Source organism: Lepidochelys olivacea (assembly GCF_965140295.1).
Source record: "Lepidochelys olivacea isolate rLepOli2 genome assembly, chromosome: 9".
Lineage (NCBI taxonomy): Eukaryota > Metazoa > Chordata > Testudines > Cheloniidae > Lepidochelys > Lepidochelys olivacea.
In genome coordinates this window covers 96,489,242-96,513,735 of record NC_140419.1, presented here as the reverse complement: position 1 = coordinate 96,513,735, position 24,494 = coordinate 96,489,242, and the positions used below count along the sequence as shown (strand labels likewise).

Here is a 24,494-nt window from a genome sequence, read left to right as displayed (position 1 = left end):
GCTGCCGAAGAGCAGAGACTGCACCAAAGAGGAAAATAAAGTCACCCACAGGAAGCCTAAAGACTGTGTTAGCCTCAGTCTAAAGGCAATAACCTAGTGGCTGCTTCCAATCTAGGCACACGGCACTATTCCCATGTGTAAATGCTTTGGACATGAAAATTACCACCCCTCTGCCACCAACTGGCCTCAGTACTATACAGTCCTAAGAGCTTCTTTCACTGCAGCAAAAGCAAGGGTATTTCTCGTCTTATGTGCTCCCCTGTAAGGAGAGCAAGGGTCAGGAAACCTCTCAGAAAAGAAGTGGCCAAACCATCTACCATGACACTGGTTACCTGATGAGATATACCAGAGGAATCAATCCATATGGCACAGTCAGCTTCCTCCATACACTCCCACGAGCTTTGCTGAAGCTTATCTTTCTGGCGAGGAAATCTAGGCGTTTCTTGGCCCACAATTCATAAGACAGAAGTTTCTTGACACCAGACTTCCCTTCTAGTAAGATCTGAAATTACTGGAACATTTCATTGGTAACTGGAAAGTTCCATTTCCATCAATTCAGTTTTGTTTAGGGAAACAATCTTTCTGGAAGTACTGAAAATGAGCTAAATTTTCAGATAATTCAAATAGGACAAACCTCTGGACACAGGGTCTAATTTCAACACATTCACCTAAATGAACATTGACACGGTCACTTGGAGGGAGGAGAGGCGAAGGAAAAAAAAAAAAAAACCAAACAACAATGAATGGTCTGCTCAACAAAGCAAACTATGTCTAGAATAGCAATAGTGAATTTTCAACTTGGCTTTACAAAACTTGTTAGAGTTTGCCTGCTACTGAGTGGAAGTTCACAGTGGAATACTAGGCAATTAAAGTAACACTTTGACATCAGTAAAAAGAAAAGGAGGACTTGTGGCACCTTAGAGACTAACCAATTTATTAGAGCATGAGCTTTCGTGAGCTACAGCTCACTTCCTCAGATGCATATCGTGGAAACTGCAGCAGGCTTTATATATACACAGAGAATATGAAACAATACCTATTCCCACCCCACTGTCCTGCTGGTAATAGCTTATCTAAAGTGATTTCCAGCACAAATCCAGGTTTTCTCACCCTCCACCCCCCCACACAAATTCACTCTCCTGCTGGTGATAGCCCATCCAAAGTGACGACTCTTTACACAATGTGCATGACAATCAAGCTGGGCTATTTCCTGCATAAATCCAGGTTCTCACATCCCCCCCACCCCCATACACACACAAACTCACTCTCCTGCTGGTAATAGCTCATCCAAACTGACCACTCTTCAAGTTAAAATCCAAGTTAAACCAGAACATCGGGGGGGGGGGGGGGGTAGGAAAAAACAAGAGGAAACAGGCTACCTTGCATAATGACTTAGCCACTCCAAGTCTCTATTTAAGCCTAAATTAATAGTATCCAATTTGCAAATGAATTCCAATTCAGCAGTTTCTCGCTGGAGTCTGGATTTGAAGTTTTTTTGTTTTAAGATAGCGACCTTCATGTCTGTGATCGCGTGACCAGAGAGATTGAAGTGTTCTCCGACTGGTTTATGAATGTTATAATTCTTGACATCTGATTTGTGTCCATTTATTCTTTTACGTAGAGACTGTCCAGTTTGACCAATGTACATGGCAGAGGGGCATTGCTGGCACATGATGGCATATATCACATTGGTGGATGTGCAGGTGAACGAGCCTCTGATAGTGTGGCTGATGTTATTAGGCCCTGTGATGGTGTCCCCTGAATAGATATGTGGGCACAGTTGGCAACGGGCTTTGTTGCAAGGATAAGTTCCTGGGTTAGTGGTTCTGTTGTGTGGTATGTGGTTGTTGGTGAGTATTTGCTTCAGGTTGCGGGGCTGTCTGTAGGCAAGGACTGGCCTGTCTCCCAAGATTTGTGAGAGTGTTGGGTCATCAAAGAAAATAACAGAACGCCACTAGCCGTCACCTTCAGCCCCCAACTGAAACCCCTCCAACGCATTATTAAGGATCTACAACCTATCCTAAAGGATGACCCAACACTCTATCAGCCACACTATCAGAGGCTCGTTCACCTGCACATCCACCAATGTGATATATGCCATCATGTGCCAGCAATGCCCCTCTGCCATGTACATTGGTCAAACTGGACAGTCTCTACGTAAAAGAATAAATGGACACAAATCAGATGTCAAGAATTATAACATTCATAAACCAGTCGGAGAACACTTCAATCTCTCTGGTCACGCGATCACAGACATGAAGGTCGCTATCTTAAAACAAAAAAACTTCAAATCCAGACTCCAGCGAGAAACTGCTGAATTGGAATTCATTTGCAAATTGGATACTATTAATTTAGGCTTAAATAGAGACTTGGAGTGGCTAAGTCATTATGCAAGGTAGCCTGTTTCCTCTTGTTTTTTCCTACCCCCCCCCCCCCGATGTTCTGGTTTAACTTGGATTTTAACTTGAAGAGTGGTCAGTTTGGATGAGCTATTACCAGCAGGAGAGTGAGTTTGTGTGTGTATGGGGGTGGGGGGGATGTGAGAACCTGGATTTATGCAGGAAATAGCCCAGCTTGATTGTCATGCACATTGTGTAAAGAGTCGTCACTTTGGATGGGCTATCACCAGCAGGAGAGTGAATTTGTGTGGGGGGGTGGAGGGTGAGAAAACCTGGATTTGTGCTGGAAATCACTTTAGATAAGCTATTACCAGCAGGACAGTGGGGTGGGAATAGGTATTGTTTCATATTCTCTGTGTATATATAAAGCCTGCTGCAGTTTCCACGATATGCATCTGAGGAAGTGAGCTGTAGCTCACGAAAGCTCATGCTCTAATAAATTGGTTAGTCTCTAAGGTGCCACAAGTCCTCCTTTTCTTTTTGCGAATACAGACTAACACGGCTGTTACTCTGAAATTTGACATCAGTGGAATTGTAATGAAAAGTAAAATTTAACCCAAGAGGTACAACTCTGAGATGTAACATCACTGCTTGGCCTAACAAGCAAGGAATAACATAGCCTTGTCCTAACACTGCAGAGAGCCTTTATATAAGCACGATAATCAAAAATATTTTTAGATTATTATTTATAAAATGGTTATTTTCTGTATCATTTCTCAGCACTGTATTGTTTTTTCTTAAACCAAAACAGCAGACACAGTATAATCAGTGCCCGGCCAAACTTACTTTTGTTACTTCTGACAACCAAATTTCTAGTTTTGCTGTCCAAAAGTAACAAAGAGAACCCTGGACTTATTAACCTGTCTACTATTAAGTTCCCTAAAGATATGCTTTGTTGATTTTTATTTCTCATGCCACAGTATAAGGAAAGAATGTGAACTGCAAGAGCACATGGCAACAATATTACCATCATGCAGTTAGACATCTGAACACAGTCACTGCAAGAGTCAGGAAGCAAAGAGAGAGACCAGTAAACACAAACGCCTTTAGAAAGGTTCTCTTCCCATAGTGGCCTTTGTTTTAGTGGGATGCAAATTAGTTACACAATTTGGGTCCAATTCTACAAGCTTGTGTTCATGCAATAGTCGCCACTGTTACCAACAGGAAGGCTTGTTTAAGTAATACTTGCACCAAATCAGCCTGCAGGACCAAACCTTTATGCTGCAACGGTAGTTGGTAGAACAAATTGTACCCTTGTTTCTCACACACACTCCCATTGACAAAAATAGGACTTTTGCCCAAAGATGAGGCAGAGTTATTTACTGAAGCTACTAGCATTCTTAAAAATCCACAAATATAACTGATCCATTTGGACAGTTTAACCTCTGGGCTGCAGTTTAATGTTTTTGATTCAGTAACAGGCAGCTCCTCCTACAAGAATAGCTAGCATATTACACTCACAAACGGCAACTATGCATAATTCATTTTGTCCTCTTTAAGAAGTTAAGCCTTTCTAATTTAGTCTTCGTGAACTGCATCGTTGTCATTGATTCACTATTTCCTATTTGGAAAAGTCAAACTAGTTTTAAAAGGTTAGCCACAGTACAACATTAACAGCTCTTAGCAAGTTGCTTACACACATTTTTTAAAGTGCAAGCCTACAAACATTTCCACTCAAAGTGCAGATCAAACTCGGAGCTGACACCAATACAGTGTTTGTAGAACAGAAACCCTCAAAACCACTCCCAGCCGAAATGCAAAACCAGTAACACTATAAGCAAGAGCTTTAGCTGTGTCCTTTGTTCTTTTCCCCACATTATATCTGTATCTACCCTTTTCACTGTCCAAGCACTACAATAAGAAGTGATTTGTGAAACAAAATTCTGACTATAGGCCCAAATTATGTGTTTGGTTACTCTGTAATCTGAAGCCACTAAATTTGCAAAGTTTCAGAGTAACAGCCCTGTTAGTCTGTATTCACAAAAAGAAAAGGAGGACTTGTGGCACCTTAGAGACTAACCAATTTATATGAGCATAAGCTTTCGTGAGCTACAGCTCACTTCATTGGAAAGCAGAAACAGGACAGAATCTCTCTAGTGGTGATGCACAAGTCAGAAAGAACACACCTTGACTTTCAGGTCACATAGTTTCCTGAACTAGCAGGTATAAAATACCACCTTTGTTTGCACATAGCAAGCATGACCAGGAGTCACAGGGACACACACTAATTTTTGCAGTCATTTTCAAATTAGAACTGCTCTTCAGATCATTTTAATAGTTGTGAAGCTTTTGTAGATTCAAAAACATAAGGCAGCATGCACCGTATTTAGATCCTCCTACACACCAACTGATAGTTTTAGGCATATTTATGTGCGAACAGTGGGTTTTGATTTTGTATACCATCTTTTATACCAAAAGTATTTCAAAATACTTTAAAAACTGAATGAATTGGCTTTGGGAAGTTAGTGGTATCTCCCACAACTCTAGATACAAGATTAAAAATACATCATCAAATTCTGTTCATAATTACTCCTAGGCAGCCCACTGGAATCAAAGAGAATCACACAGGTACAACAGCAGAATTTATCCGACTGTTGCCAAACTACTCATTATCATTTTAAGGTAAACCAAAATGTTTTTAAAGCTATTAAGTCACTATAATGGTAAGAAAGTATTTAATACAATATAGGAAAGATGTTTTGTAAAATACATTGCTAATGTTATCTTTTCTTTCTGCAGGTCACCTTAAACAAAGCCAGAGCTACAAATCTTTACTAAGCCAGTTTGTCAGAAGCAGATTTAGTCCCAGTGCGGTCTTAACACCTAGGTTTCCCAGAGTTACATTACAATCTAATCCTTCCTAATGCATCTGGATTTCTTATATTGTACTGGGAATGGATCCAGAAACTACAAGCTGATCTGAATGCATTAACAAGGACTGGATGAGATCTTAGTGTTGTTACTTAATTAGAATGAGATCTTACTGGTGCAAACAAACCCAGGTTTCATCAGCAGTAATATCATAGAATCCAACATCACTCTGTAAGAGAAAACTAAATTATGTAGGATTCCTATGTTTTATCAGATCCAGTGCCCCTTATGCCAGTCATGTTAGTTATGTTGGGGTTTAATACAACCCAGATACAAGCAGAGAAAGCACACTAAAGCACACTTTTAAATTTGAAATAAATAAATAAATAAATGTACAAACTAATCTTCAAAGAATGCAAAAGCCCCAATCCTGCAACTGGATCTGCATGTGCAGGTTATAACAAACAGAAGTGGAGAAGTTAATAAAGCAAGGCCTGGGTGCCCTTGGTATTTGCACATTCGAATACCAACTGCATGCAAAAAGTACAGCAATTTCAAACACCAAAGAAGGCATTACATTGCGTATGCACCTTATTTTATAAAGATCTAGCTGCAAACATCTACACCTGGCCATACCAGGAAAACACCATACATTTATATTACTGCCCCGGTGGTCTCTTCTAAGGCTTTGTCCACACTGACAACTGAATGACAAAACATCTGTCATTCAGAGTTGTTAAAAAACAAACCAACCAACCAACCAACCCCAAAAGACAAATGTTTTGTCCATGAAAAGTGCAGGTGTGAACAGCACTTTGTTGGCAGGAGCGCTCTCCTGCCGACAAAACGAAAACCGCTCGTTGGAGGTGGACGGGTTTTTTTGGCTACACTGCACGCCTGTTAGTGGCACAGCCTGGGGGCCGCAAGCAGGACCAGTATTAGACTCACTGGGCCCAGGAAGAAAGCCATAGCCCCGCCACTCAGGGCTGAAGTCCGGGGCCCCAAGCCCTGCCTCCTGGGGCTGAAGCCAAAGCCTTTAGCTTTGCGGGCCCCCATGGCGTGGGGCCCCAGGCAATTGCCCTGCTTGCTACCCCACAACGCCGGGCCTGGCTTTTATATGCAGAAAACCTATTGTTGTGCCACAAGTCAGCCATGGAGTTTTTATAACACGTTGGGGGTGGGAGAGGAAGGGGTTCAGGAAGAAAAAGGTTGAAAACCCCTGCTGTAGACTGACCCTCAAGAACCCTAAGGGAGGGAAGGAGAAATAAATAGACACCAGCAAACTAGCTCTTCAGTTTTATTGTTTTTCAAGACTCCTCTCAAGTCTTTGTGATAAACATGAAGATGATGCAAAACTGCTACTGTAACTTAGCACCTCTAATGCCTGTCCTAACATAGTCAAAGGGTATAAACGTTACAGCCTCAAGGTCAGTATTCATTCATCATTGGCCAATCGATGGCTTAAAAACATTCAGCACTGGGAAACTTGCCTGAGCACGAGAAACAGGAGCCCCATATTTCTGCAGGCACACCATATACTTGGCTGCAACGATTCCTCCATCAGATACTTCTCACCGTGTTCTTAAACCAGACACGTAGCAGTGGAGGGAGGGAGTGCCATGGAGATAGGTCTACATGTATGGGTGTACACACACACACACAATCCCCTAGTGGCAGATAGATTGTCATCAACCTCTTCACTAAAGGAGCAACTTCCTTCCTACTTTGAAATCCTTCACTCACCTGCCTAAAAGGAGTGGCAGGATTGAACAGCCTTGGAGGCCCAGTCCCTGCACTAGCCCTGACCCATCCCCATGGCAGAGTCATGCTCCCACTGGTTCTCTGGGCAGGTCCCCAGTGTGCCACCTCTCTATACGCTCACCATGCGCCTGTTACCACAACCCCTTTCTGCTCCTTTCCTTTCTTGTTCCTCTCCACGCCTCCCAGCGGAGGGGGGCAGAAGGCCCTGAAGAATGTTATATTTCTTTCACCGGATTAAGCCACTTGCAAAACCTGCCAGGCAAGAAACCGTTCCCTTGTCCCCCCACCCCAGACCTTGGAATGCAAAACGCATACTTTTCAGATGATCCACAATGAAAAACAGGTTTTGATTTAAATAAATAATCAGGCTAAGGAAAAACAGGCTGTTTTGCAATGTTAAAAGAAAAGGTGCCTTCCAGTAGCATAGGGTTTCCCCCCATGCTTCGGAGCATATATTTAAAATCTGGTAGGAAGACAGTCTTTATGCCAAGGATGACAAATATCAGGGGGTAGCATCTGAAGAAGTCGGGTTTTTACCCACGAAAGCTTATGCTCAAATAAATCTGTTAGTCTTTAAGGTGCCACCGGACTCCTTGTTGTTTTTATGCCAAGGATGTGCCTTTTGCTGTCCTAGAAGGATCCATTGAAATTTAGCCAACATATAATCGTCTCATTTGGAGGAGGTGGGAAAAGCGGTTGGGGGGGAGGGGGGGAAATGTAGTTTGCAACTTCTTAGAATTTAGCAGCTGAAATCGCCACATGCCCTGGATCATGTACCCGCACCTCAAAACCCCTGAGGCTGATCAGACTGCACATGTACAATCCCCACAGGGTGACGGAGCATGCCCCAGCACACACCTACAGGCGTACAAAAGGACCTTCCCTGTAACACTCCCAGCCAGGGTGGGGCCATGCACATGAATTGGGGTCCTGTCTTTCCAGTACTCTCAATGACCTCTCTGCTGGCACCCAGGCAGCGTGGAGGAGTAAGCCATCCAACTGAAATACAGAGTGAGCAAGAGCCAGACTGGGGAGATGGAAAGGAGTGGACAGACAACCTGATGAGTCGTGGAGTGGTTGAGCAAGAAGACTGGGGCGAAAGTGAGAAACCTGATGAGCGGTGATTGGCTAGGCAAGGAGAATGGGACAGTGAGGGGAGCCAGGGATGAGAAAGAGACAGAACAGGGACAGGGATGAGTTAGTGGGGACAGGGCAGAAGGGGGTCAAGCCTGGGGGAAATCAGAAGAAGAGAGTCTGTGCCCACTAGAACACACCTCCAAAGCCCAGGATGGAACCCAAGATTCCAGAGTCTCACCATTCCTCTGCTGTCAGCAAATACCCGTGAAACCCACTAGCAAAACACGTTACATCCCATTGTAGTGTTCATCCACACAGAAGAGGACAACCAACTACAGCTATCAGTTACTCCATCAGCTCAAGTGGCAGGGGTCTAGGTGGTGGATCTAAAGGTTACAACCCTGCGGATGTCCTATATGGAAGTCAATATGATGTCACATGACAGAATTTCTGTTTTTTCAGCTTGCTTATTTTTAAAAAAAAAAATCCCTAGGGAATTACCCAAAAGACTACATTAAAAGAACATTATTAAGGTTGCAAAGTCAAGCACTCAGAAATTAGGATATGCCAAATTAAGGTTGCCCGTGCAACCTTAATTCAGACTCCTTGTGCGTATGCACTATGGTACAATCTTGAATTACGTGATCACATAATATTTTTTCCACAGACTCCTGCCTCATTTAATACACAGGACAGACCTGCTCTCAAAATGAATTAGGAATGTACAGTAAAAGAAATGGTTTTCTCGAGGATCCCTGCCTCATTTGCTGCAGAAATTGGAAGATGTGTAATAAACAAGGCAGGGAATGCAGGAAGTAGCTGAACGCTACTCTGGAGAATCTGATTCTATCCCTACCTCTGACCCAGAGTTCCTAGGTGATGCTAGACAAGTACGTCACTAAAACCAAACTTTTGACAGGTTGTTACTTTCACAGCATATTCCTCAGTTTCTGGTTGCCCAACTTGACACCCTTAAGCGCGGAGAGCTCACAGCTGCCACTCAAGGGGAGCTCTGCTCTGAACGTATAACAATCTATATAAAACTAAGGACTGTGAAAAATTAGGTCCTAGTCATGTCAAGTTAGGCATCTAAAATTAGTAAAAGTGATCCCTTAATCTCTCTGTGACTTGCCCCCCCCCTCTGTAAAATGAGGATAACAGCATCCCCTCACCTCACCGGGGGGTTGTGAAAATAAATCCACTAATGTGGTCATGAGCAGCATAGAAAAGCCCATAGGAAATTATTAATTCTGCCTTCAGAGCAGGGTCAGAACACTGTGCAGTAGACAAGTCCTAGGGCCACACACTGAACAATGAGAAAGCAACATATTGAACAGTTTTTCATTTACGCGAGCACAGTCCAACCTGTGCACTAAATGAGGCTGTCAATACAATAGCATGTGATCATGTAATTAAAGACAGTCTCAGAAAGCAGATGCACAAGGGGACTGAATTAAAGCAGGAAGCCTTAAATCTGACATTTCCCAACCTTCTGACTTTGCCACTGTAATAATGTTCTTTTAATTTAGTGCTGCGTGTAGTATTGCATATAAATTAAAAACAAGAAGCTACATTTATGCAAGCTTGCAGATAAAAGTCCTGAAATGCAAAGGGTTAATAGTACTGCCGATTGTGTGGACCAAATTCTGCTCACATTACATGCTTGATTCCACTTTGTAACCTCCAATTTGGCCCAGGATCTGTTAAAGTTTGGGTTTAAACGGCCCAGGGTATTGTTTCCGAACCTGGGAATGTCAGTCAAGTCCTGAGGGGGCAAGACACAGAGATAAGAGGGGAGGGTGGGGGAAAGCTGCTTGATTGCAGCTCTACCCCACCCAACCGATATACGCTTCAGAGTTATCTGCTTGACTCCAGCCCTGCAGCTGCTCCTAATGCAGCTGGCTGCGTGGGACCAGTTCTTGTGCACATACATGGCTGAAGGCTTGGGCCAGTGGGCTGCTGAACTAAGGAATTACCACAAACCTCATCACCTTCCAAGCTAAGTGCAAAGCGCTTTTCTTTGACCTCGTCTGCGCTAACACGTATAACAATGTGTGTGTGTGTGTTACTTTATAGCCCTGGCTGGGATGATTTAACTGGGAATTGGTCCTGCTTCGAGCAGGGGGTTGGACTAGATGACCTTCTGGGGTCCCTTCCAACCCTGATATTCTATGATTCTATGATAGTAGCCCACTCCAGAGCCTGACAGGTTCGCCATAACGCCATCCAGAACCGCCTGGTGGAAGCCATCACACCGCGCCTGGGGGAGGTCGCCATGAACCGCGCCATCCCCGGTACTGACAGCCAGTTGCGACCTGAAGTCATAGTCACCGACGAGGCCCAGCAAAAGATCATCCTCGTCGACGTCACGGTCTCCTTTGAGGACAGGACCCCGGCCTTCCGCGAAGCCCGAGCTCGTAAGCTGGAAAAATACGCCCCCCTGGCCGACACCCTGAGAGCGAAGGGCTACGAGGTGCAGGTGGACGCTCTGATCGTCGGAGCCCTGGCGCTTGGGACCCCTGCAACAAGCGTGTGCTGCGGACCTGCGGGATGGGTCAATGCTACGCACAGCTCATGCGGCGCCTCATGGTCTCGGACGCCATCCGATGGTCCAGGGACATCTACATCGAACACATCACCAGCCACCGACAGTACCAGGAGGTGTGAGCCTGTACGACATCGTGCATCAACTATGGGAAAGGGACTGAGAGACTTCTTCCATTGGACCATATGAAGTGGAACCATAAACCCACTGAACATTAAATCCCACCAAATGAGGGTAAATCCATCCTCATCATCGTATCCACTCATTATATTCCACACCTGAACATAGCCATTATATGAACAACATACTCCCATATCTCAATGTCTGTACTTTGACCCGTTAAACTTTTACCCCCAAGCGGGGAGATTGCAGATTATGTATTCCTTACGCCACCCGTTCCTAAACCAAATTTCACACCCCTTGATAATCTGTACCTTATTCCCGGATAACCAGAAACTTCTGTGCTTAAACTCTGTACCATTTTCTTTTTACTTCAACATTATTACAATATCCAAACCAGAACACTCTCCTGCACACACTTCACCTCCTGGGGAAGAGGATAAGAGAATACGTACATGACAAACATTAATCATGTTGCTTAACATGCTTCTGAAAAGCACTCAGATACTACGGTGAGGAGTGAGGTATGAAAAACAACACAGAACTTTGTCCCTCTTGTGGTGCTAACTCAGCCACAAGAACACGTAATTCTCCCAGCCTCACGGACACAATTGATGCCTTTTCTTCTCTCCACACCCCTCAAACAGCAGTGACTGAAAAAAAAAAATGAACATGGAGAAAATGCATAAACAGGGGGGAAGGGACAATAACCATACCACGCATGGCATGGTATGGGACAAGTTGTGGAGGGAAGGATGGGATTGAAACCTATGGAAGAGGGGGCTTCACACACACAAAAATGCCATTGGGAACCAGTGGCTATAGCCAAATACAACATTCCCTACTCCAGCAAGAGAGCCAAAGTCAAAGGGCAGTTTGCTTGCGTAAGGACTACATAATTTGGCCCAGTGCAGAGTTATGCAAATCCACACCAGCAGAGGGAATAAGTAAAACCCTGTAGTGTTTACTTGCTTTTAGGTATGTGCAGTAATTCTAAAGCGAAGTTTAAAAAAAAAAAAAGGGGGGGGGGAGATACGGACTCTCCTCTGGTGAAGGTCTGCCACATGCAAAGTCTGAAGTTGCAATGTTCAGCTGTTGCAAAACTTTTACCTGAACTTTGGTTTGGTTTTTATTTGAGAATTAGGAGAGCGTGAAGACAAAGCATGAGAATAAGGGGCTTGTCTACACTTACAGTGCTGCAGTGGGCCACTGAAGCACTTAGGGAAGATGCTGCCTGTGCCAATGGGAGAGCTTCTCCCACTGGGGGAACCCTACTCCACCTCCCTGAGAGGCAGTAGCTATGTCATCGAGGAGAGTGTCTATCCCGGGGGTTCTCAAACCGGGGGTCGGGACCACTCAGGGGGTTGCAAGGTTATTACATGGGCGGGTCACAAGCTGTCAACCTCCACCCTTAACCCCGCTTTGCCTCCACAATTTATAATGGTGTTGAATATAAAAAAAGTGTTTTTAATTTATAAGGGGGGTGGTAGGGGGTTGCACGCAGAGGCTTGCTATTTGAAAGGGTTCCAGAGTAGCAGCCGTGTTAGTCTGTATCCACAAAAAGAAAAGGAGGACTTGTGGCACCTTAGAGACTAACAAATTTGAGCTGTAGCTCACGAAAACTTATGCTCAAATAAATTTGTTAGTCTCTAAGGTGCCACAAGTCCTCCTTTTCTTTACGTGAAAGGAATCACCAGTAAAAAAGTTTGAGAGCCACTGGTCTACACCAGGAGTTGGGTCAGTATAACTGCATCACTCCTGGGTCTAGATTTTACACACCCCTGAGCAATGGAGTTACACTGATCATACATTTGTAGTGTAGACCAGGGCTTAGTTGAGATGAACCCTTGACTGTAAGTTAAGACCTCTGAAAATCAAAGGCAAACAGACCATAAATTACCACATCACGGCCTATTCAATTACATGTGTTTATGTTAAGATACTCTGACTGGGAATGCTTACACTTGTAATCTGAAGTGCAGGTTTACTTTGCCTCCCACCTCAAATTAACTAAGGGCGTGGCTACGCTTGCGAGGTACAGCGCAATAAAGGAGCCCCAGACCCACGTAGAGCACTCTGACTCTGCAGCTACAGCGCTGCTGGTCTCCACCTTGAGGAGTGGAATAACCTTTGCTGCGCCCGCCCGCTGGAGCGCTGCGGCACCAGTGTGAACGAGGTGTTGCTTTCCTGCCCTCTGATCAGCCTCCAGAAAGGTCCCATAATCCCCTTAAGTGGCCACTCTTGTCATTGTTTTTGAATCGCTGCAGGAATGCGGATATACCCTTTGAAAGCTCTGACTTTCTGACTGCTCCAAGACAAAGCAACCATTACTGTGGAATGCTGCGTGTGAGAGAGAGAGGTGGGGGGGGGGGGAAGAAGGGCGGTCTGCTGCTGTCTGAACTTACAAGTCAGCATGCTGACATGTTCTCTCTCTCCCCCACATACACACAACACACTCCCTGTCACACTCCACCCCACCTCCCCCCATTTGAAAAGCACGTTGCAGTCACTTACATGCTGGGATAGCTGCCCATAATGCACCGCTCCAAGTGCCGCAAATGTGGCTACGCCAGTGGGCTTGAAGCGGTCAGTGTGGACAGACTGCAGCGCTTTCCCTACTGCGCTCTCCAAAGGCTGCTTTAACTCAAAGCGCTCTCTGCAGCTGCAAATGTAGCCATGCCCTAAAGCTGCATTCCCAAAAAGCAATGAAATAGTGCTTGCCCTGCCCTGCCTTGCCATCATTACATGCCTAGGGTGCTCTGACTGTCCTCCTACCTTCAGCAGCCCTAAAAGTCCTCTTGTGGTGCAATAATGCACACCCTGGAGTGCCCCACTGCCTTTATTTTTAAAGAGATTCCTGATTTTCTCTCTCTCCACCTTCGCTTACTCCTTAGTGCGGACAAAGTGAAGCCAGCCTGGCTGTGAATCACACATCAGACAGAGTTCCAGGAAAATTCCCATCTGTTACATGCACATAGAAAGCAGAGGGGAATGAGAGGGGAGGAGGCGAGGAAATTGGAACAAGAAAGAAATAAACGACAGGGTATCAGAAGGCAATAAAAAGAGACAGCTGAAGGTGAGCAAGACACGCAACATACCAGAGAACCACCAGTGCATCACTCCTGGACATTCATTATTATGGCATCCAGAAAACAAACACATTATGTTAGAACATAATCTATTGCTGGGTGCGGACAATGAGATAGACAGCAGAAAACTTAACAGAGCTATGCTTCTGCCTTCTCCCAAAATAGCTCAAGTCGACTGACCTTCAGGGCATGCTTCAAGGCCTATTTACTGAGGCTTTTCAGAAGGGGCTGAGAGGAGCATGTTGGGGGAGGGGAGAGGAAAGTTTTATAGGTTTTATGGGCTTGCTGCTGCTTTAGATTGGTTAGTCTCTAAGGTGCCACAAGTCCTCCTTTTCTTTTTGCGAATACAGACTAACACGGCTGTTACTCTGAAACAAATATTACTCTAAAAACAACAAGAATCTAAACTATAAAAAAGAGGCACATGTGGACATAAAAGCCCGGGCTCAGAAGGAAATCTGTGGGCTCTTTGAAGATCTTAGTGCTAAACACTAATTTCTTTCCTAAATTTTTGAAAGTAAATCACAGAGACGGTTCTTCCCACTAAGCCAGACCACAGATGATCCAGTGATGTTAAGGGATTTACATTATGGTATCACTGGTGTGAAGATGGTCAAACTCTACGCTCAGTGTCCCGCACGTAAGCCTCGCAACTACTAACAAAACTCCAAGAAGGCGATTTAACTAAACCAATCCATTTGGTATTACACAATGAAATAATCTTCAGAGCACAACTACAGCAAAGTGTAACATGCCCAAGAAGTCCAGGGGAGTAAAATTTAAGACCAAATAAAACGGGGTTGTAAATTACTGTCCACTTATTTTTTTAATTCGAGCACCATTCGAATGGTAGCCGATTTAAAATGTGTATGCCAACTTCCCTACTTTTAGATCTTTCACATTCTTAAGGAGGGTAAGAAAAACTTCACGAGCCAGATTCCAGCTTCATTTGCAGGATGTAAATTCAAAACAACACTCAAGCCAAAGGAATTTGCCCACGTTTACACCTGTGACAATTAGATCAGACAGCGACCTAAGTATATGTTCTGTTGGTCACAGGATAGAGAGACACAAGGTGAGTGAGGTAATATCTTTGATTGGAAAACACACTGCTATTGCTATAGGACTTCGGAGGAGACATGGCTGAAAAAGCCTAACCACTGTGCAGCATTAGCTCATTTTAAGTCATCTGATTTGGACAAAAAGAAAAGGAGTACTTGTGGCACCTTGGAGACGAACCAATTTATTTGAGCATGAGCTTTCGTGAGCTTCATCACTCCGATGAAATGAGCTGTAGCTCACAAAAGCTTATGCTCAAATAAATTGGTTAGTCTCTAAGGTGCCACAAGTCCTCCTATTCTTTTTGCGGATACAGACTAACACGGCTGCTCCTCTGAAACCTTTTAACAGATTATATTTCAAGCTGGCTGTATCCCTTAAAGTAGATTAACAACTATGTGCATCTGATTCCTCCATGTACTGGGTCCAATTCTGATCTTACTAACAAAGGTGAAGTCATTGACTTCAGCAAAATCACTTTAAATTTACATTTATGAAATGAAGATCAGAATCCTGAAATTTTCTACTTGCATGTAGGCAGAGTTGTGGAACAGCTCCAAAATAAACGACATATTCTGACTGTACCCTCTCCCACTACTGGTAGTTAATTTCCTCCCATTCTTTTTAAACCTTACATAAGAATACATCTACAGGAAGAAAACTGAGCCAAGTTCAATAATCAATCTCATTGTTGGTAAGGGAAGAAACACTTGTTATATATAAGCTGTGAGATGCATGTGAAAATGGGGTTTTAATATTCATTGCCATTTATGAGCCTCTGGCAGAAGCCATCTAGTTGAGAAGTGACAGCGTCTGTCAGAGTAGCTTTATCCTTATGTCAGACAATCTTCCACCCATTTTAATTGTGGTACTGAATTTTTCTGCAGTGCTGCTGCCATGACGTGCAAGTCTCTTCAAAGACCAACATTTCCAGAACCCACAGGATGGGGCACTGGAAGAGGAGTCTCTCTGAAGATCTCTTTGCAGAGATCCCCACATGTTGCTCCCTCCAGGAATAGGCTATAGGACCAGCCTCCAAATCTAGGAGATCTCCTGGGATCCCTGAGGCACACCCAGGCAGAAGCCCTGCACCTCCACACTAGGTCTGGCAACCCTCCACACTCCTTAATAGGGACTCCATTTGGCTGCAGCTGCAGCCAGAACCTCAGAAGAACAATGCAGCCCAAGGCTTTTATTTTTCAATGTTTCTCACTCTTATGGCCATGCTGCCTTCCTGAGCCTACACAGACAGTTCCAGTGTCTCTGCTGCTGCTCATTGCTTAGCCAAGCAGAGTAAACTAGCAAGACTCCAGCCAGTTGCACTGCTGCTAGTCGGAATCCTGGGACTCAAGAGAATCAGTTTCATGCTGCTACCAGTTGGCAAAACTGAAAGCAGTAGCAAATATAGGAATTACTCATAGTGTAGGCAAAAAGAAAAGGAGAACTTGTGGCACCTTAGAGACTAACAAATTTATTTGAGCATAAGCTTTCGTGCGCTACAGCTCACTTCATCGGCTGCATAGTGTAGGATAACCCAAAAGGAAAGACGGCTGGGAGACAGAGTGGCAGACCACCCTACCCCCGCCCAGCAAAGCAGCAGCCAGGAAGCTGGTCTCCATTCTCAACCCCTTCTCTGTGGGGAAGACCGGGAGTGAATAGAGAAAGCGCCTTCATCCTTTCAGCAACTGGGGGTAGTGGTGGAGCTTTAAAATTTGTCTCACACCTTCTAGCCAGAAGCTGAGTCAGCACATGGAGAAGGTCCCCACAATCAGAGCCCAGGGACATCTTCCTGGCAGAAACTCCAGCCTCCAGACCCTTCCCAACACCTGGTGCCTCACCATGGCACTACCCCTGGTGGGGCCTCTCCTCCCTTTATCTTTCACACCTGCCTCTAACTAGTAGGTTTAGCTTCCAGTTGGTAGGTACCTTGTACGTTTCTGAGCCCCAAGCCAAGCAGGTCAGAGAAAATTCCATTCCAGGTTTTTCAATCATTCTTTTCCCCCCTTGTGCTTTAGAGGAAGCTTCCAGTCATTTCAGGCTGGAGGTTGCAGAGCAGCCTGAGGCATCCTCCAGTGCTGCGGCTAACACTGCCTAAATCTAAGCACTAAAAACAAGACCATGCTAAGATTGTTTTATAAAAATTTAACTCATTGCACTCATGAAAAATTCACTCTGTCGGAGAGATTAGAGTCTGTCCTTAAGGATGGTGAATCTCAGTATCCCTGGAAGATGTCGCACGGAGTGTATTTTAAAGGTGGCATAGGGAGGCACACAAGGAGGGGGGAAGAGGAAGAGGTCGGGGGTTTTTTAATCTTTAATGTCGTCAATAGTCTAGACATTCTGATTTTTTTGTTTGGGTCACAGAAGGGCAAAAGAATGCTCAATAGTGCTTTACAATATTTATTTGGTAAAAATTACAAACACGACAAATGTGTAAAAGTTAGCCACCAGTGACAATGCAGGGGTAGACCCTGTGCAAAGTGCAGAGTCTGAGCATTATTGCAGTAGATTGTGCCCGTTTATTTAGGAGTGTAATTTCCAGCACAGTGCAGAGCTAACCAATTGGGATTACATCGGGGTTTATATTTTTATACACCTGTATTGAAGAATTTCTGGAGGCCAAATTATACCTCTCAGCTACAGGTCTCTTGGTCAGAAGTGTAAAATTGTTCCAAAGATGTTGCTATTGAATCACTGGACTTAATTATGTTTGAGGGAGAGTTGAGGGCTATATTTGAGGCACTGGTTTGACTAAGGTTTTGACCGAAGCGTGGCCTTAACACAGCAGCACTGAAAATAATAATGGCTAGTGTGCACACTTTTGTAGTCTATTTTATATTTGTGCCTGAGACATTGGGTTAACTTCATTGTGCAATAGAAAATACGGTCGGTGGTCACCACTAACATTTCAAAACTGCAGAGACAAAGCTGTTGGCTCTAGCTGTAATGCATTGAAATACATCTCCCAGACCTTGACTTGAATTTAACTCAGCCTTGTGCCAAATCTAGGAATATTTCTCTGCTCGCTCAACGTTTTTGCTGTTTGGCCACATCAAGAAAACTTCTTCTGGAAGAAGTATCCCATCTGCAGCAGCCGAATTCAACTCAAAGCATTCCCTCCCTCCCCCCCTGTCATAAATATAAAGGGAAGGGTAAACCCCTTTGAAATCCCTCCTGGCCAGGGGAAAGCTCCTCTCACCTGTAAAGGGTTAAGAAGCTAAAGGTAACCTCGCTGGCACCTGACCAAAATGACCAATGAGGAGACAAGATACTTTCAAAAGCTGGGAGGAGGGAGAGAAACAAAGGGTCTGTGTCTGTCTGTAGTCGTCTTGGCCGGGGATAGACCAGGAATGGAGTCTTAGAACTTTTAGTAAGTAATCTAGCTAGGTATGTGTTAGATTATGATTTCTTTAAATGGCTGAGAAAAGAATTGTGCTGAATAGAATAACTATTTCTGTCTGTGTATCTTTTTTGTAACTTAAGGTTTTGCCTAGAGGAGTTCTCTATGTTTTTGAATCTAATTACCCTGTAAGATATCTACCATCCTGATTTTACAGGGGGGATTTCTTTATTTCTATTTACTTCTATTTTTTATTAAAAGTCTTCTTGTAAAAAACTGAATGCTTTTTCATTGTTCTCAGATCCAAGGGTTTGGGTCTGTGGTCACCTATGCAAATTGGTGAGGCTTTTTACCAAACCTTGTCCAGGAAGTGGGGTGCAAGGTTTTGGGAAGTATTTTGGGGGGAAGGACGCGTCCAAACAGCTCTTCCCCAGTAACCAGTATTAGTTTGGTGGTGGTAGCGGCCAGTCCAAGGATAACGGGTGTAATATTTTGTACCTTGGGGAAGTTTTGACCTAAGCTGGTAAAGATAAGCTTAGGAGGTTTTTCATGCAGGTCCCCACATCTGTACCCTAGAGTTCAGAGTGGGGGAGGAACCTTGACACCCCCACCCCAGGGGAATTTTTACGTAATTAGTTAGTCCTTATGGAACATTCAGGCCAGCTATGAGGATTTCTTTTCTTCTTTTGCGGTGTTTGCTTGAGATTACAGTTCTGAAGTGAAAAGGCTTCTGTCGAGAACTGGTAGACTCTACAGTATCTGTAGGAGCGTTGGGAGTTGTGTTCAGGCTGACTAGCCATTATTAGTTTCAGAGCTGCTGTGTTATAACCATGCTTCAGTCAAAACCTTAGTCAAACCACTGCCTCAAATATAGCCCTCAACTCTCCCTCAAACATAATTAAGTCCAGTGATTCAATAGCAACAACTTTGGAACAGTTTTATACTTCTAACTAAGTAAGCTATAGCTGAGAGGTATAATTTGGCCTCCAGAAGTTCTTCAGTTCTCCCACAATACACATGTATAAAAATATAAACCCCGACATAATCCCAATCGGTTCTGTTAGTTCTGCACTGTGCTAGAAATTACACTCCTAAATAAACTGTCTACTGTAATAATGCTAAGACTCTGGGCTCCACACAATGACTGCTACACAGGAAAAACGAGCAATTACAAAATTCAGCCCAAGTAATGAGATCACAATGAAAAGCTCAAAGCAGGTTCAGTGGTACTGAAGGTCTTTAACATACTATTTGGAGACAAAAAGAAAAAGAGTACTTGTGGCACCTCAGAGACTAACAAATTTATTTGAGCATAAGCTTTCGTGAGCTACAGCTCACTTCATCACGAAAGCTTATGCTCAAATAAATTTGTTAGTCTCTAAGGTGGCACAAGTCCTCCTGTTCTTTTTGCGAATACAGACTAACACGGCTGCTACTCTGAAACCTGTCATTATATTTGGAGACAAGACATACTTACCAGACCTACTGGCTGGCACCTTTACAACTGCTTTAAATTAAGATGTATATCCACGCTATTGGGATTATCAGTAGCTAACTGCTTTTACAGATGAGACAGGGTCTGTCAAAGCTTAGTAGTGACAACTCTTCAGATTCAGACCCCAAATCTGGACACAGATGAGGAACATATACATTTAAGAACACTGGTGTGCTCTGACCATAAGTAGGCTTGAAAGGATTCGATTTTTGTCAGTGAAGGTCAATTTCACCGTACACATACAAACCAACAAAAAAAAATTCATTAATGATAACTGAAACTGCCAGATAGGCACATTAAGAAAAATGCTCCTTGAGAAATTATTAGAGTTTGATTTAAGGATATTTACTTTACATATTTTGACATGATGTTGACAATTTGAATTTTAACGGTTATAAGGCTTTAACTTTTTGAATCTCAGCGTCTACTGTCAATACATAAGTGTCTGACACCCACACTTATTTCCCACCACTGTAAAAATATACATTGATAAAAACTGAAAAAAAGCTTAAAATCCATGTCACCCAACTGTGAAAATTTAAACCCCAATGTTGATCTTATCCGTCAAAATTATTTAAAAAAAAAAATCGAATTTTGCTAACCCTATCCATAATTAAAGACATGAAAAAAAACCCTCAAAAAAAAAAAAAGATTGTTTTTGTTGTTTTAAGTCAAATGAAATCAGCTTATTTTTGTTGTTTACAGGCACTAACGTTTTCAATGCAAACACTGCAGCCTTGCACAACTGAAGAAGAATTAGAAGGCGAAACTCACTGATTTAGTTTCATTGGCAAAGCAGAATGAAGTCCCGAGTGTAAAACACGTTAGGTGCAAAAGGTGTAAATTTGATTAAATTCTTTCAGTCTTAAGAACCAAGATATTAGGAATGCACAAGCGTTTTTTTGTTTTTTTTTAAAAATAGACATGCTTTTAATATGACCTCGGAAACACTTATTTTAAAACTTTTTTTCCTATGAAGTAATGAAGACTTGTTATAAAGTACAAAAATGCACAGTTCAGGTCCTGCTAACAACCTTAACTCTGAACCCATAATCTCATCCATCCTGAAACTACAAATTAACACCCCTTTAAAACTTGGGTGAATCGGAGCCCTTTAAATAGGGTTCTGTATGTTTAATGTCCCCATCCCACCTGCAGAGGTAGCTTTGCAGAATCTTTCTGAGTACGTGTAGACAGTTTTGACTGAAGGAACCATTCAGCACTGCCCTTTCTGCACGTTGTGTATTAATTTATAGTGGCGTACAGGAAATGCAAAATATTACTGTTTTGATTTGGTAGCATTTCACATCCTCTTTACACCAATGTAAATGGCTAGACAAGGTGCAGGACAATGGTGAATCAGGCCCAGAGAGGGCAGCTGGGTACTAGGTCAGAGAACTTCCAGAAAGCCTCTCTTCTGGAAATTGTCCACATTTTGTGACTGTGTCTAGTAAACAGAATAGCTTTTTCTTCAACTGCCTCACTCAGTTTCTCCTCTTCAGCAGAGGTCCACTGACCACTGAAAAATGACCCAAGGAGCCACCATACTGCCAACAAAGAAAACCCGATCTGCATTTGCAAAATGAAACAACCTCTCAACCCCGTGTTGAAAATGCATATCTCCCACACGCTGCACAAAGGCTGCTGAGCAAGAAACAGCCGCTGGTACAAATGACAGTGAACCCCCCTGGCATGAACACGTCATCTGTCATCCTCAATACTCAATCCAGAAACAGCCCTCTCCCCCATCAACTCCTTTGATATAAACAAGGCAGCACAATCTACATCAGACCTCTCATATATGCAGGGGTTGTAATACCCCACATTGTCACCCCAATACACTTCAAAAAATAAGAGATTATGATACATGCTCACTTTGCTTCTGAAAGTACACGCAAGCCACACAACATAACACTGCGCACATCATGTTACCCTATCAGATACCAATTTAAACAAGGAAATCATAAATTCCAACAGGAGGTGGGTATACTGGGTCAGAATTCAGATTTGCCAAAGAACCTTTGCCACACATTTCCACACAGACATGTGAACACCCCAGCTCCCCCGCACCTCCGCCAATCCCACTGTAACATTAACTTAGTATTTCTTAGCATTCAAATGTTTCATTTTGTAACTACACATTTCTAATATTTTTTCCTGTACAAGTCTTTAAACCATACTGTCTCTATAACAAAGTTCAATTGGTATTATTTGTTATTCTAGGACAATCTAATGCTGAAAAACATGAAATAGTGACGCAGAACTTCTAGCCAGATGTAAATGGCTTTTACAGCGTTCCAAAACAAGAAAACAATAGAAATTCTGTCAAAGATAAGCAAATATTCACAATATTCAAGGAAGGATTTCATCTAAATATAGTTTCTAAACGTTTCCGTAACAAGTAAACTGTAAAAAACAAAAAAACACAACACCCTAGACCCTGAACAGATCTTTACATCAGGTATTGTAAACGGTTAGTTACTCAGAAATTTTCTTCCATAAAGATTTAAATAGTGTCCAGTTCAGGTCCTTTTTTCATCCCTGGAAGAATTACAATCCAATTGCCCACAACTTCAGAGTGTAAGTAATAACGGATTTGTACTCTGCAGAAAGGAACAGCTGTTGCAAAAAAAAAAAAAAAAAACCACCTGGTCTAACAGCTTGCAAAGGCTAATTTGCTCTAGTGTTACTCTGTATTCTAGCAAACTGGCTCCAAACTTACTCACTTTTGAGTTCAGCACTCTGTTTTTACACTTCATGTAAATGTAACTCCTGTTCCTTTTGTGCGCAAGCATGGGTATGCTCGAGGTTCTGTTGCAAGCTTCTGAAACTTTGTTCCTGACACCAGGCAGTGATGTGCCTGGAGGAAAAGCTATGCCCCCCTGCAGCATCCTCGTCCACATTCCTAGATCACCACCAGAGACACACACAGTAGAACATCGGCTAAGGGCCACCTCCAAAAGGCAAGTCCCTGTTTTACGTGACCATGTAAATTATCTCCAAGGTTCCTAGTACAATTTTCTCTGATCTTTAAATTCCTCCACTACCAGGAAACCGATTTTTGCTGGTTTGAGGGGAGGTTGCTTAAAACAGGTTTCCCATTCCGGACAGCTTCAGCTCCTTTTGCCTGTCCTGTAAAGTGGATGTACAGCATATGCACATATTAGGCAGTTGCCTTGGTTCCTACTGCCATTAGCCCCATGATACCTGCAGGCATAGCCACAAAGAGATGCAGAAAAGTCCCTTTATTAAGCCTTTGTATTCAGTGTCAGTGACCACTGGAGGTGACCATTTGCTTCTGACAGAGGGAACAAAAGACAGAGATGGCACAGACAATCAAAAGCCAGATTTTGGTCATTATTTCTGCAGGATCAGGAGGAATTATTCACCTGCCAATCCCATCGAGCCTGGTAGGCTACAATCAGCATTTAGGGGGAAGGGAGAGCAACCTGGTTTTTGTTGTTTTTTCCATCCTGCACCGTGCCTTCAGTTTGATGCATCTGGAGGGGCTATCAGCTCCTGGGCTGAGGACATGCACTGTCCCTTGGCGGGACCGCATTTGGGGGGCTGGAGAAGGAGACATGCGATCAGCCCCTAATATGGGGCAATGCCCAGTGCCTTCATTTCATTTCACTGGGGGGGACTGGCGAAAGGGGTTGCTTGATCAGCCCGTGAGCTGCGATGTTGCCAGGTGCCTTCCCGACACTGCACCGGGCCCGGGGGCTGGGGGGGGGGGGCGTGCGCCCCAGAAGCGGTCCCTGCCCCGCTGCGCCTCTGAACAGCGAGCACCAGCCAGAGAACATGGGGGGGGGGGAGGGGGTACTTACAAAGCGATTAATGCTCCAGCGCAACATTGCGAGGCGGAGGCGGCTCAGGGAGTCAGGCAGCCGGATAGTACAAGCCCCGGCAGGAAACCACTGCGGCGGGCGGAGCAGCGCCAGGGCCGGCCACAAGCTTCCCACCTCCCCGCGCCCCACCACGGTCACCGGCGCGCAGCTCCCAGCCGCATTGCCGCCCCACGCCGGGGGCTCTCCTTCGCCTGCCGGGGCGCCGCCGCTAGGCTCCCCCCGGGCGCCGCCGCCGGGAGGCGGGCACCATGGCCAGGCTGCGCCGGGCGCCGCGCTTGGGCTCCCTCCCCGCCCACCGGCTCGGCTCCAGGGCGCGGAGACGGCCCCGGGGACTGAGCGGCTTCTCCCTCCCGCCAGCAGCGGCGGCGGCACCGGACGCCACCCCGGGGCCCCGCTGCCTGAGCTGGGGAGGGGCCCGTGCGCTAGGGCGCAGCGCTCCCAACCTCTCCAAGGCTCAGGGCGCGCAAGCCGCTTCCTGCGGGGAACGCGCCTCCGAGCCCCCCCCTCGCTTCGCCCCTGCGCCCAGCCACCCCTCCCCGCTTACTTCCACTTTCTCTTGCTAAGTAAGCGCGCCTCCCCCTATAGCTTTTGTCTGGCTGCTTCTCGGGAGGGGCGGGACCTTCCCTCGAGCAGCCTGGGATGTGTAGTCTCCCCACCAGCCCGAGAGTCGCCGCCACCGCTCCAGCTAAGCCCTGGGGCGGGGTTGAAATATGGTTTCTAAACGTGCTCGCCAGGAGAGCTCCTACCGCGGGAGAACACACCGCAGCTGCCGCAGGGCAAGGGCAGCCGCCAGATCGCCTGAGCTTTAGATTATTTTAAAAATAAATACAAATAAACCAACATCATCCTTTATTTTCCCCTATTGTGACCCTCTATGTTGGCAACCTCACTCCGGTCAGCATGGACACGTGGTTCCTGGACTGCTTTGCACGTCTAGAGCCACCACCGGC

General features: G+C 44.6%; 1 protein-coding gene across 6 annotated transcripts in view; it reads right to left on the bottom strand.

Moving 5' to 3' along the window:
* Window positions 1-24,064, bottom strand: part of ATP11C (ATPase phospholipid transporting 11C (ATP11C blood group)) — a 120,668-nt gene extending 96,604 nt beyond the window's left edge. For 5 of the 6 annotated variants that reach the window (XM_084640294.1, XM_084640298.1, XM_084640295.1 and 2 more), the window contains exon 1: window positions 22,423-22,602. In XM_084640294.1, the coding sequence (XP_084496420.1) occupies window positions 22,423-22,599 (177 nt within the window). In that variant the 5' untranslated portion in view covers window positions 22,600-22,602. Of the gene's footprint in view, window positions 1-22,422; window positions 22,603-23,523 lie in introns of those variants that run through there. The other variant, XM_084640301.1, reaches the window with a different exon arrangement.
* Between the last annotated feature and the right edge of the window lie 430 nt (window positions 24,065-24,494).